Source organism: Dermacentor silvarum, chromosome 8, assembly GCF_013339745.2.
Source record: "Dermacentor silvarum isolate Dsil-2018 chromosome 8, BIME_Dsil_1.4, whole genome shotgun sequence".
Classification (NCBI taxonomy): Eukaryota; Metazoa; Arthropoda; class Arachnida; order Ixodida; family Ixodidae; genus Dermacentor; species Dermacentor silvarum.
Window position 1 is genome coordinate 35,908,043 of NC_051161.1, and position 12,485 is coordinate 35,920,527.

Genomic DNA, 12,485 nt, shown 5'->3' on the forward strand with positions numbered 1-12,485 from the left:
GATCGAGATATTTATAGGCCAACTGCAATGAGGTACCGCCGTCGGCGCTCCTGACGCTGCGATTTTAAAGACCATCTGGTTAACGCGACCAGGCGGTCAAAAGCCCGCGCCGCTACCTACTCGCGAAGGGAAAGAAGGCAGCAGATCCAACGAGTTGGAATCTATACGGCGAAGCTTTATAGAGGTGAGCGTCGCGTCTGTCTCGCTCACACCTCTCGCTGCGGAAAGCGCCATCGAGACGAAACTGATGAACGAGCTTAATAAAAAAAAGTTACACCGCAGTAAGCGGCATTGTTCGCAACGCAATAACCTAACGTAAGAGGCGCGCTATTCCCAGCTGGGACTGAAGACGAAGAAGTCGCGTGGTGGAGAGCACGAGCAGCACGCGCATCGCCGAACACTTGAAGCCACTTCAGCAGTGACGTCCACGCTCTGGATGCACAGGTTGCACTCGAGACGACTCGGGTACCTGACACAGCCATTGTGTTCGAAGCATTTCCACCGTGTCACACTTCACCTCCACTGGCATCGGCCCCAGAATCGTGAGCGTCATGGAACCCGATCTTCGGGCGCATGTGAACCTGCCCGTGGTGCTGGTCAACCGCGAGGGCCTGTACGTGATCATCGCCGTGCTGGGCGTCTCCAACCTGGGACGCGCCTGCGTCCTCACGTACTCGTTCACCAACTACAGCAGGCTGAAGCGGGACGCCGAGGAGGTACGAAACTACATCGCGGCGTCCTCCGGCGGCGCCAAGGTGGCCCCTGACCAGAAGAGCGGCGCTTTCATTCGGCAGCCTTCTGAAGCTGGTCGTTCTAGAATAAGCGACACACTCTCGTCGACTGTTCTGCTTGATGCGGGGAACGAGATCAGCATAGACCTGGAAAGGCTGCGCGCAGCAGGCGGGAACAAACGCGCCGTTTCCTCTGTGGGCAGAAGCGACAACGAGCCTATCCTGGAGTTCACCGTACACGAGGCGTCTGGCGCAGCGATGGGACCGCTTCAGATCCGCGGCAGAAACGGCGACGCACCAGCTGAAGTGGCCACGGCAAGGACGGTGGGCGTGGCGGCGGTCTACTCCATCATGGCAGGCAACGTCAGGAAGCGCACAAAGCCGAGCAAGTTCGCCGAAGCTAAGTGAGCAAGGCAGGCGAACAAGCCCCGGATGACGTGCCAGGGCGTTGCCATTGTAGACACGAAATGCAGGATAGCAAGATAGACAATTCGCATATTGTAAATGACATAATCGGATACATGGCTTAAGGGGGCTAACCTTTCCGAACGCCTCTTCTGGCTATGGCCGCGCGCATAATTGAATAAACTCAGCGTTATGTTTGCGATTTGGACCTCTTTTTTTTTGGCATGCTGGCGTGTCGGGATAAACGACTGCGTTTATGCGATACCATTAGACGATTGATAGGTAACGACCGTTACTGTGGCCTGTCACTTCGTTCGCATGTTATTATTTTCCTATTCTTTATTGTTTTGCTTGCGCATAAAAGTTTGTTTTGTCCTTTAGTAACGCTTCGAATTCTATACGCGCACAGTTTCCATTCTTCTCCTTAGTGCATGCTTAACAGTGTGAATTTACAAGCACGTCTGTGGAGTGCACTCTTTGGTACATTGTCGTCCTACTTTTGGACGCCGGCGCTCGTATACTTTTGGTTGCCATGGTCATCGCATTATCAAGCGGCCATTTATGTTTTGCCCTGCCTCAGACAGCGCTTCCTTTATGTTGAATCGGTCGCATCTGGCTGGCATTGATAAAATTGAGGAGGCGCTGCGTGAGACATGGACGCCATCTGGCAATACATCGGGAAACATGAGCTTGTGCAGAGGGTTTCCTTCCTCCATGGCAGAGGGCGCTCGTCGGCGCGCAGTCGGGGAACGTCGTTCGTCGGCGCGCATAGCATGGCATTTTCAGCGCAGCTTAAGAAACTAGGGTCTTTAGAGTTACGTATCTATGTATTTTCTATTAAAGGAACACACCTCCTAATACTTACCTAGTGATGTTGTGCCTCAGATATGCGTAATATTTACTTTGTGATCGATAACGTTCACAAGTATGAACAGCCGTACCAGTTTAAGTAGTGTGGGCGGTAAGCAAGTGGTCCAACTTTGGCCGGGTGGCTGAATCGGGTGACAGACAGACAGACAGACCAAATTTTCAGCGCTTAAGTTCCCCAAGAAAGACTATCGTCTTTAAAAAGACTATCGTCTTTAAAAATGCGCTGGATACGCATTTGGTGCCGCAGCTAAACGTCGCCTCCCCTCCCTCCCGTCCCCGCACGGCCTTTCGCGCGACGGAAGAAGTCGCATTTGCTATCCGCCGTGCGTTCGCTCTCCGTGAAAGCGCGCGTTCCTCGCGCGCTTTCACTCGCACATACAGCATACGGTGCGCGGCGACGATTTCATCGCCGTTGGACTCTATATGGAACCTCACGGCGACGACGGTGGCATAAATCTGCTTGGATTGTCCATATAATTGCTATCGCAATAAAATGTTTTGACGCCGTAACCATAAGCTGCGTTTACATGCATGCGATAGCAGGGCTTCGCTTTACCTGTACGCTTTCCCTGCAGTGCCTTGCAGCCTCCTTAGCAAGTAGTACGTGCGAATGCCCTTACAAATGTTCACCTGCGCCAGAGCGTCTGCTCGGCGTCTTCTCGGCATTTGCTCGCTACCGTCACGCACTATGCTAGAGCGGGCTGGTAAATTAATGATGCAGTGATCAATTAGGCTTTTATAGCGTTCCGCATCGTCAACGCATCACCAATGCTAATGCTGTAGCGCCATCTGCTAACTAGAAATCAAACCAGTTTTACGGCTCGGTGCCGTGTCACTAGTCCTAGGATCTCGAAAACAAACAGCCGATCTCAATAATTGCTACAAAACATACCTAATGATTTGACCTGCAGCTTGAGACGAGACTTAGCGATGACGGATTTTGCCGCTTGTTCCTCTGACAGCGCGGAGAGTCAGTAACAAGCGCGAATTGGGATCGAAGCGGATGGACGGCGCTGTATGGGCACTGTCATGTTGCCACGGTTATAGGGTAGCTATTACGGTTACCGGCGGTAACTGCCACAGTAGTTCTCGATATGCGACGTGCATGCGCGAAGGTCCTAACATGTCACGTATCGCTGTACCGTATCATGCAGCGAGCGAAAATAAAACTCTCTTGTATAGCCAATAGGCAGTTATGCCCGGAGATATATATATATACCGCTGCGCAAGGATATTGCCTGCGTTCGCCTCGTTCCTTCGGCAGTGCTGCAACCAGCTTGTGAGATGGAGTACAGCTGCCAGTGCGGCAGACGGCCGATCAGTGATCGCTGCTTTTCCCACGCAACCGTTCTGTTGCGCTCATCCGCTGGTTCTCACTAAACGCAAGCTTTCGTTTCTTTAGTCGATGCCACCGCACGAAGGAAACTCGAGCGTTTATGGAAGCATTACGGTTGTTTACGGTAATTCTGCGTAAATGCTGCAAACGTTGGTACCAGTCGCATTGGTGTCGAGCGTCGTCAGTGCAGCGACGCGTAATCAAGACAATGGAAATGGAGGAGGGGGATCGTGTTTAATTACTGCGGCTGCCAAACGGCGGCGTGCTTCGTTTGATTAACAGCTTTTCTCGTGATATATGGTCGCTACGAGAGGGGTTGACTGTGGGACCGTACTGGCAAAGCTCGCAGAGCAAGTAAGGGAAGAAGCAAAAGGCAAGATGGAAATGGAAGGAGGTTGTAGGGAAATTGGGATCGCGATGATACTCAACTGTTCCCGTCTTTGCGCGTCTTACCGACCCTCGTAGCACATATCTGCATGCTTTCTACCACACGTGTCGCTTGCACATAGAAAGCATACATTCGTTCGGATGTTTGAGACGCGTATAGCAAGCATAGAACAGGATAGCCATACGTTTAAGCAGTCGTTTAACGTGTCATTCCATATAATTTCAGTTAAGCCCACCGGTATCCGCAGCAGGTGTAAGCGTTAACTGCTTATTGCACCATAAATCTACTGTTGGGTTAAGTTAGCGACCTCACTCAAGTCGTTCCATATATACAGGGTGCTCATTTTAAGTTTTACGTGATTTTTAGAAATCGCCTGTGGCAGGTAGCATAATTCTTATCATTGAGCTGGGTTATTCGATGAGGCGGACATTAGTAGCCCGAGAAATCGAAACACATAACCGACTAATTAACAAAATTGTACTAATTAACGTCTTAGTTAATTGCTTTACGGCACACATTGCACTTTACGAATTGTAGCCGGTGAGCTTGTCAGGCGTATCCAATTGGAATTAATTGGAAGTTTGGTGGAAGTTTGGAGACAAGTGCGCCATCAACCTCGCCGTAAAAAGGCACTGTTGTTCCACTTTTTTACCAAAATGCTGTTTTATACATCGAAGCACAAAAGTAACTGGAACGCCCATGTATTTCGTCCCACACTTTGGGAAATATCTCGAAACTGGTGTCATCCTGGAAATTCCTTTCAAGTGGACGCGTCTTGCAAACTCACCGGCTACAATTCGTAAATTGCAATATGTGTCGTAAAGTGATTAACTAAGAAGTTCATTAGTCAATTTTTGTTAATTAGTTGAATATGTGTTTCAATTTCTCGTGCTACGAATGTCCGCCTCTTCGAATAACCCAACTCAACGATAAGAATTAGGCTACCTGCCACAGGCGATTTTAAGAATTCCGTAAAACTTAAGAATGAGCACCCTATATATATATATATATGTATATACATGTATATGTAAACCATTGACTGTACTCATTCAACACGGCACTACGACTATGTGGGAACTGAATCCTACAAGAAAGTCTGCTTGTCGAGTTAACCGGAACGCTATAGTTGGCTCGACTAACTGAGCGCCATGTCAGATGGATCAACCGGCCTGTGCATTGTAGGTTGTCAGCCCAACACGCCTAATCAAGGTGCGCGAAAATGCGGCTGAAGTGGATCGTTGTATTCGAGGCAGCAGCGAAGAACCTGACACCTAACATAGGCTGTCGCTGACGACTCGGGCCATCTAATATCGAGTAATTGTTGGCCCTTTATAGCAGCGAGCTCAAGTTGTCGGTTTGGGATGTTGACTGTGACCGATGACTCGATCCGCTTGCGACAAATTTGTGCATTCGAACTTATTATACTGAGAATATGGGAAGCTATCAGTCGATCAATGTTGAGATTTGGACTTATTGGTAAGGTCATCATAAAAGTGTTCGATGCAGCGCAACTAATACACGGACATAAAGGAGGAACAGGACACGCACAGTGATAGAGGCCCGCCGTGATGAGTACGCAAGCTGTGTTGTCCTTGCAAAGTATATCCTGAGTCACGGCCGCGCTGGCCGCGCTGGAACGCTAGCGCGGCCGTGTGTGAGTGTGTCCTTTTCAGTCACTACGTAATTATTTGTACACGCTACTTGTTTTAGAGCACAGCTCTTGGGCACCCGTTCCTGGGTTGAGCGTTGGCGTCCCTCGGCGTAACCGCGCGAACACGCTCGTGCCACTGCTCGCGCGTTCGTCATGTACTTCCGCAGCTGGCTCCGATGCCGCTCACCATGCCAGCGTTCTCGTATTGCCCCTCTCTCTGCGAAGAGGCGCTGATGGCACTGGCCCCACTACCAGTCGGGGTGGTGATCTGGGTCTCAAATTCTTTGCCTGATTATATCGCGAAATGAAAACACGTATACAGCTGCGCTCAAATTTCGCATTAGGGAGTACCGTAATCGTCGGACGTTCTTGTGCGGAAACCATCGATGAATCGAATATCCGGACGCTTAAACTGTTCGCTTCGTTAAAGGAATGATGCGCTTGAAGGCGTATATTTGTTGTAGTGAGAATATTTAGATGGCTTCGTTGTTTCATTTGGCAATTGTTTGGGATAAAGGCGCTAACCAGCACTTCTCTAGCGGTACTATATGTGGCAAGAACACTGTCCGCAGTCGACGCGACTGCGGACAGTGCGTCTCAAGGAGCTGCAATAGGTTTCGACAACAAAGGCGCCCCGAAAAACAAATAACGCGTCGGCATCGTACAGCATCGTCAACATCTGATGACAATAGTCAAGAGGGGAAGATAATTTGTTACAATAAATACGTTTGAACAGCGTACACTGTAATAGTGAACGCATGAACTAACCCTTGGAGCTAGTACACTCCTAGGGTTAGTTCTAGTTGGAAAACATAAATACCCCAGATAGTGGATGGGAGAACGGCTCCGCGGTAGCTCAATGGTAACAGCATCGCGCGCGTAATGCGAAGACGTGGGATCGTTCCCCACCTGCGGACAGTTGTTTTTTCATGCATTTTCATTTCCCTTAATTTACCGTTTCTTTCATTCAATTAGTAAGTACAAGTAATTTCCTCTATGTTGTCCTTGGTGTCATTCTTTGTTGGCTTTTTATGATATGATTGTATATATGCCACGTGACCGGCTTCCCACACTATATATATATATATATATATATGCCACGTGACCGGCTTCCCACACTTCACACGCATACACTTTTTTCCCACTTTGACATTCCTAATGCTAAGGCATTACAAAAATTGAGATGCGACGTGCGTAAATGTTTCTGCACTGAGTTTATAATTAATTACGCTGCAATTATGCGTGATAACTATACCATGCACAAATCATCATCCTACAGCCTTGACTTTCCTCCAATTCACTTTTCAGCGCGTTGTAACAAGGATATGTAACTCTGACACATTTACCGGCACTCTACCATAATTTGGGATTGAGGGGATATAGCCCTGCTTGGTCTGCAGTGGCTAAGCACTTCGGCAGGTAGGCACAGTTCGTCCGAAGAATGATCGATCATTTTTTTACGGAACGATTGATGTCTTACCTTCGGAACAGCAGAACGGCTCCGCTTTGTTCTTGGCTTGCCCCAGAGCAGGCATCGGGGATGGTTCGCTAGTTGCAGTTCATGCTTTACCGAGACAGACCGCACGCTGGTGGTTATCACCTCCGTCATCTTCATTCCGATAACGTTACCGCGCCCTTCTTTCCTTATGTCTAGCCAGACTCACTCCTCATTTGGTCATCGTCGCCGCTCTTGAATTTACGTTGGTTCTTATGCTATCCCAGCGTTCAGCACGCAGTAACCGTTGCTGCATGTTGCTGCTTCAGTTTGTCTACGTCGTTTGTGCTCTTTCTGGGACAAAGTACGGCGCGTTCCGCAAGCAGCGGACTTGCGGGACGCATTCTGTGACTGGTGAACTCGCTACAGTTTTAGTTCTCACAACGCCGGGTCACGGAACAAGATGCCCACGCGTGCGCTACTCACGATTTGCGTTGGTGTGCGGAAAGGCCTTCTGTTTGAGCAGTCAAAGTCGTCGGTACGCTGATCTGAGCCAAAAACAGGTGAGCAGATCTCTGCTGGTTATTTCCTGCCACAGTGCCTTCAGTTCAACATTGGTGCCTTGATGCACCCGCAAGCGTGGGTTGCTCAGCGCGCGATTGAAACGCGATACTCGGAGCTTGTGGCTGCCGGCGCTTCTTGCGCCACTGCTGAGCGCTGGGGACACCATGCTAATTAACTGTTGTGTACGATGAATGCGAGACCCTTTGTGATGCATTGTGACTGCATTTAGTTCGCCAGCAATCACCCAGCGTTCACCGGCGGCGCAAGAAAAGTGCCGGCCGCCATGCGGTCCAAGTATTTATAGTTTCAATCGCTGAGCAGGGTAACATACTCAACTGAACGAAACTTTCTGGAGTGCGGGTGCCGTGCAAGCTTCGCCCTTTCGCGACCCAGGCACGCGACTTGTAATAGACGTGTGCGCCTAGTATAATCGCAAGCTTTTAGATCGCAGGTGAATATTGCTTGGTGCGTTTGGAAATATAACGACATCAGGGCTGTTGCGATACCGAGTGCTCCGCTGCTCGCGGGGCATCGTATAGCACTCGATTCTGAAGCGAGTTTACGTGGTCGCAGAAGATATGAGTGAAAAAAAAATGCTTAAATATCCGCACGGTTAACGTACTTATAGGCTCCGAGCGATGTGCCTGTGGCAGCCAACGGGCAAAAAGCCTGATGACGCCAGTTTAACGGGTGAAAATTTTCCGAGAGGTAAATGCTGTCTAGCAAGCGGGCCCGACGTACTATATATTGACACGTATACATGTTTATCTTTCACCGGTGGCCGTTTTCCACCGGCTAACAAATGTTTAACGTTATCGCTCAGCGCAGGACGCACCTGCATTGGAAGCTTCTCGAACGTTATCGATGCTTCTATCCGTCGTCTGTGGTCACCGACGCTCATGTAATCTGATTGTATGAGCGACACGAATTGTCTAGAACTTTCTGGAAGACACGCCGGTACCAGGGATTAATCTGGAACCTTCGATGAATCACGTATTAAAGCCGACGCGTTTCGCCGCTGATCAGATTTCGACGATCGCCGGCTGTGTTCGCCGCTATCGTTGTGCTTTGATAGTATACCTTGCTTTTGTGGGCACAGGTTCGCCCAATAAAGAATCAGTTTCGTCATACAGTTTTACGACTGTTTTTCTTCAGCGTCACTACTACGTGACAATATGATCTGCAGTAGCATTAGGTATGTTGTGCTTGAGAACCCCTTGACGGTAGGCACGCTTTGTCAAAGAAATGGGAGAGGGAAATGTGATTACTGCAACTGCCAAATGCAGAATTTTTTCGTGTCCCTTGCCTTGGTCATCGCACTTAAAGGAAAGACCAGTGCACTAAATAAGTTCATTTGCTAACCCGTGGTTGCGGCTTTTTCTGTGTGTATATTTCATTATCCGCGTTTACATGAATGCTATAATATAGCGTTTCGCATTTCTTGACGCAACGCAGTAGTACTATAGCGTATGTCCCAGCTAGCGCTAGCCAAGCTGCTCAAGGAAAAAAAAAAACTGATTAAAGAAACGGTGCAGTATACACTTATAAATCCTACGGCGTTCGGTTGTCACAGGTCTGACGACCAATCACCGTATAGGTTTTATGATTGTACCTTGCGCCGTGTTTTGTAATTTTTTTTTCGTTAGAAATACGATGCTTTGCGCCACTGTCACATTCATGTAAATGCTGCTATTGTGTTTAGCGCCCTATTCTGTACATGTTGGATACATACCGTGTACAGCGCGTGAACTGATGTTGCGCCCGTGAATCGACGATCCATCTGCTGGCAAAACGGGATGCATGACTGACAGCTGATTCTTCTACACAAGTCATGGCCCTGCAGGTTTTCTTTGTTGAAAAAGGAGGCCGTCTTTCCTTCGCATGCATAAAGCTCCTGCACGCCTTGCTGTGCTGAAGCTGTTTGTATTTATCAGTGACAGTTACAGGGGGTAAAAAAAGGAAAGAAAGAAAGAAAGAAAGAAAGAAAGAAAGAAAGAAAGAAAGAAAGAAAGAAAGAAAGAAAGAAAGAGAAGGATACGCTGAGAGCACATAACAGTGACAGACGTGGTCTGTTTTATTGCATGTCAGTATTGCCTCCGAGGGTGGGATGCTACATGACAGATACGCAAGTCTTTGGAATGAGGCGAACATAATATGTACAACACAGTTTGACTCAGGGTGACGCGACACAGCGTTGTTGAACGTTTCGGTTTCGATTGATCAACTTGGGCTCGGGCGGATCTTCTGAGAAGAGGCTTGTTTTACGCGAAGGTCCAGCTCTGCGACTATTGGGTTTTTCGCAGACTACAGTACAACAGGTCGAAACGTGGACATCTTACACTGATGTTACGAGAAAATGCATTTTCTCTTGCTCAAGGCGCCAAGGGAGCACACACATTTTGGAGAACGACAGAAGCGGTCGAGGTGTCCAAGCACATATAACCGTATTTCATGGTTATGCATTGATTAGTAAGGATGGTTCAGGAGTCCGTCACGCGACGTCCTATTCGTTCACCATCTTCTGCACTATGCGCGTATGTTTGCTGACAAAGCAGCGATTCCTTGGTCACAGAGGGTCCCATGTTCATTTCTTATAGCTTATATACTCGCAGTGGCGCATAGCGTTCGTGGGGAGATCTTGCCCAAAAGAGCCGAAACTTGGATCACGTTTGCCTAGTGATCAGTGCGCGAAGACCGTGACCTTTGCAACGGCTCACTGCATTTATGAACGTGCGAGTTCGTTCAGTTCCTCGCACCATTAGTGACCGCATCGTGACTTTGACGGTGAATAAGTCTTTGCCTGGTGAGATCTTAGCCACAACACCACTGAACGCGGGCCTATGTTACCGCAGCACTCACAGTTCCAAAATAAATAACGTTCGATACGTGCTCTCACGCACACACGGACATCAGTACGGCTAGGGTGTGTTCAGTACGGCCTCCAAACACTGTGGTGGTCTCCTGGTGTCCGTAACGAATCCAGCACGGATCCCGCGAGCGACGGAGTCTGTGGCACGACGACATCGTCCGCTGTGTGTTGCGGCTGTTGTGGCACCAGTGCCTGTTGCTGGTGAAGCTGCGTCCTGATGCTCGTCGTGTCCGCGTGAACGAGCGTGTTGTCCGGCCGCTGCTGTTGCGTCTGTTGCGTCGTCGTACCGAACCCCGCCGCGTCCATGACACACTTCAGGTCGTTGCCCAGGAACTGGAAGGACGGGTGGGACATGGATCCGTACAGCTGCGGGTACAGCAGCGACGGCGGCATTACCGGCGGGCTCAGGTAGACGCCCGTAGTGGTGTGCGGCTGCGTCGTGGTCGTCGACGTCCCCGTCGACGCGCCGTTGCTACCGTAGTAAGAGTGCGTGGGCAGGAAGCCGCCGTAGTTGGCCGGATTGGGCAGGAAGTCGAGGCTCGAAGACGAAGGCGACGAGCTCGAGCTGCCGCCTCCTCCGTTGCCGTTGCTGCTACCCAGCAGCAGGGACGGCGGCGACTTGTTGACGCGAGGGGGCGTGAGGAGCGAGTCGGAGTGCTGGCTCTGCAGCGCGTTGCCTCCAGACAGGGCGTTGACGTCGAGCGTCAGCGACCGCGTGCTGGAGAGCGGCGAGTCGGAGGAAGGCGTCGAGGCTGTGCCCAGGAGCGTGGACGGCACGGCCGCGGTGCCCGCGTGGCTGCCGATCGAATCCACGGGACAGGAGGCGAGGCTCGCCGGAGAGTGGCTGCTGTCGAGAAGCGCTGTGAACGGAAGAAAGCGGGGGGAACGCTCTGTTGAGAATACGAGATGCGGAAGAATATAGGATTTTTGACGTTGTGCAGTAGCGTATTTGTGAGTGCGTAGGCTATTTACCAGAGACAAAGGATCATCGTCGTGCTTTTCCAATTTGCGGAAAAAAAGATAACATGTTGCTGGCCGGGTTTGACGGCCCGTTATTGATTTAACTTAGTCACCCCACGCAGAATTAAGGCAGCGAGAGCATTTATGCGAGTAAGTACGAACCTATAAGTGAAAAGGGACTGAAATTATACAAATCAAAATATATTTGTATGAATATCTGAAATGACGTGCATAACAATAGGGTGGTTTCAGGATGCACAAAAAAGAAATAATTGTAATCATATATAGAACTCTTTGGACAATTCTATAGGGAACCCAGTTTTTTTCCTTCCTTTCCTTTCTGTCCCTTTCTTTCGTTCTGTGCATGGTGACGTCTCTTTGCTACTCGGTAAAACCCCCCATGGGCAGCACTTGTTTCAGGCTCACGCTCGACTGAAACGACGCTCGACTGAAAACGAAGGTGCATGGCATGCACTTACTGTTGTGCAGAGATAGCCCCGTAACGTTGTCGGATGCTGCAACGGCAGCCAGGGAGGAGACGTTGGCCGCGAGCGAAGTGGCCACTGCCGCGCTGGCATCGAGCGAGTAGCTGACCGGCACGGGCGCCGTGCTGAAGCCACCGGTGCCCGTGGCCGGAGCGAGGTACGGGTTGTAGTGAGGGTAAGCCGCTCCCCAGTGAGCGTCGGCGGCGCTCAGTTGCTGCAGCGCTGCCTGTGCCAGTTCTGCGAAATCAAGAAGAAAAAGAAGGAGGGAGATGTAAGTCACGTGGGCAGTTAGTGATACCAACCGCGTATATACTTGGGTGTAAAAAAACTACAGGAAACAGTAAAGGATGAAATAATTTGCTAGTAAACTGATGCTTGATTTGATTTGCTGCAGCCCTGTAGGAAGGAATGAAGGAAAATAAGAGGTGAAAGGCAGAGACGTTAACCAGGTTAAGTGTCCGGTTGGCTACTCTGCACAGGGAGATGGGGTAAGGGCAGAAAAGATTTGAAAACACGAGAAGATTAAAAAGAAAAGAAAAAGAAACGCATCAGTCCGCACATTCTATAGTTTTTCACTAAGTCCTGTTTCTTTTAAAAAGCGTACTAGCGCTTTTAAAGCAGTTCGTTCTGACGTCGGCTGGGACCACTGGACCAAGAATTCTGGCTTCCGTAAGGGGACGGCTGTCTATCTTGTCGAGCGTGGTGCTGAGGACTTTCCCAGCCCTGTAGAGATTTACTACTTTCTATAGATCAGTCTAATCTTTCTTCAGTCTTGTCAACATTAATACTAC

At 49.6% G+C, this 12,485-nt stretch overlaps 2 protein-coding genes across 2 annotated transcripts in view; one reads left to right on the forward strand and one right to left on the reverse strand.

Moving 5' to 3' along the window:
• Positions 1-7,042: 7,042 nt before the first annotated feature.
• LOC119461016 (transcription initiation protein SPT3 homolog) overlaps positions 7,043-12,485 on the forward strand; it is a 575,536-nt gene continuing 570,093 nt past the window's right edge. The window contains exon 1 of the mRNA XM_049672093.1: positions 7,043-7,379. Within this exon, the coding sequence (XP_049528050.1) occupies positions 7,092-7,379 (288 nt within the window). The 5' untranslated portion in view covers positions 7,043-7,091. The remainder of the gene's footprint in view (positions 7,380-12,485) is intronic.
• The window catches only part of LOC119461015 (runt-related transcription factor 3), a 35,660-nt gene continuing 32,590 nt past the window's right edge, over positions 9,416-12,485 (reverse strand). Inside the window, exons 4-5 of the mRNA XM_037722185.2 lie at positions 11,689-11,931; positions 9,416-11,109 (exon numbers count right to left, since the gene is read on the reverse strand). Of these exons, the coding sequence (XP_037578113.1) occupies positions 10,310-11,109; positions 11,689-11,931 (1,043 nt within the window). The 3' untranslated portion in view covers positions 9,416-10,309. The remainder of the gene's footprint in view (positions 11,110-11,688; positions 11,932-12,485) is intronic.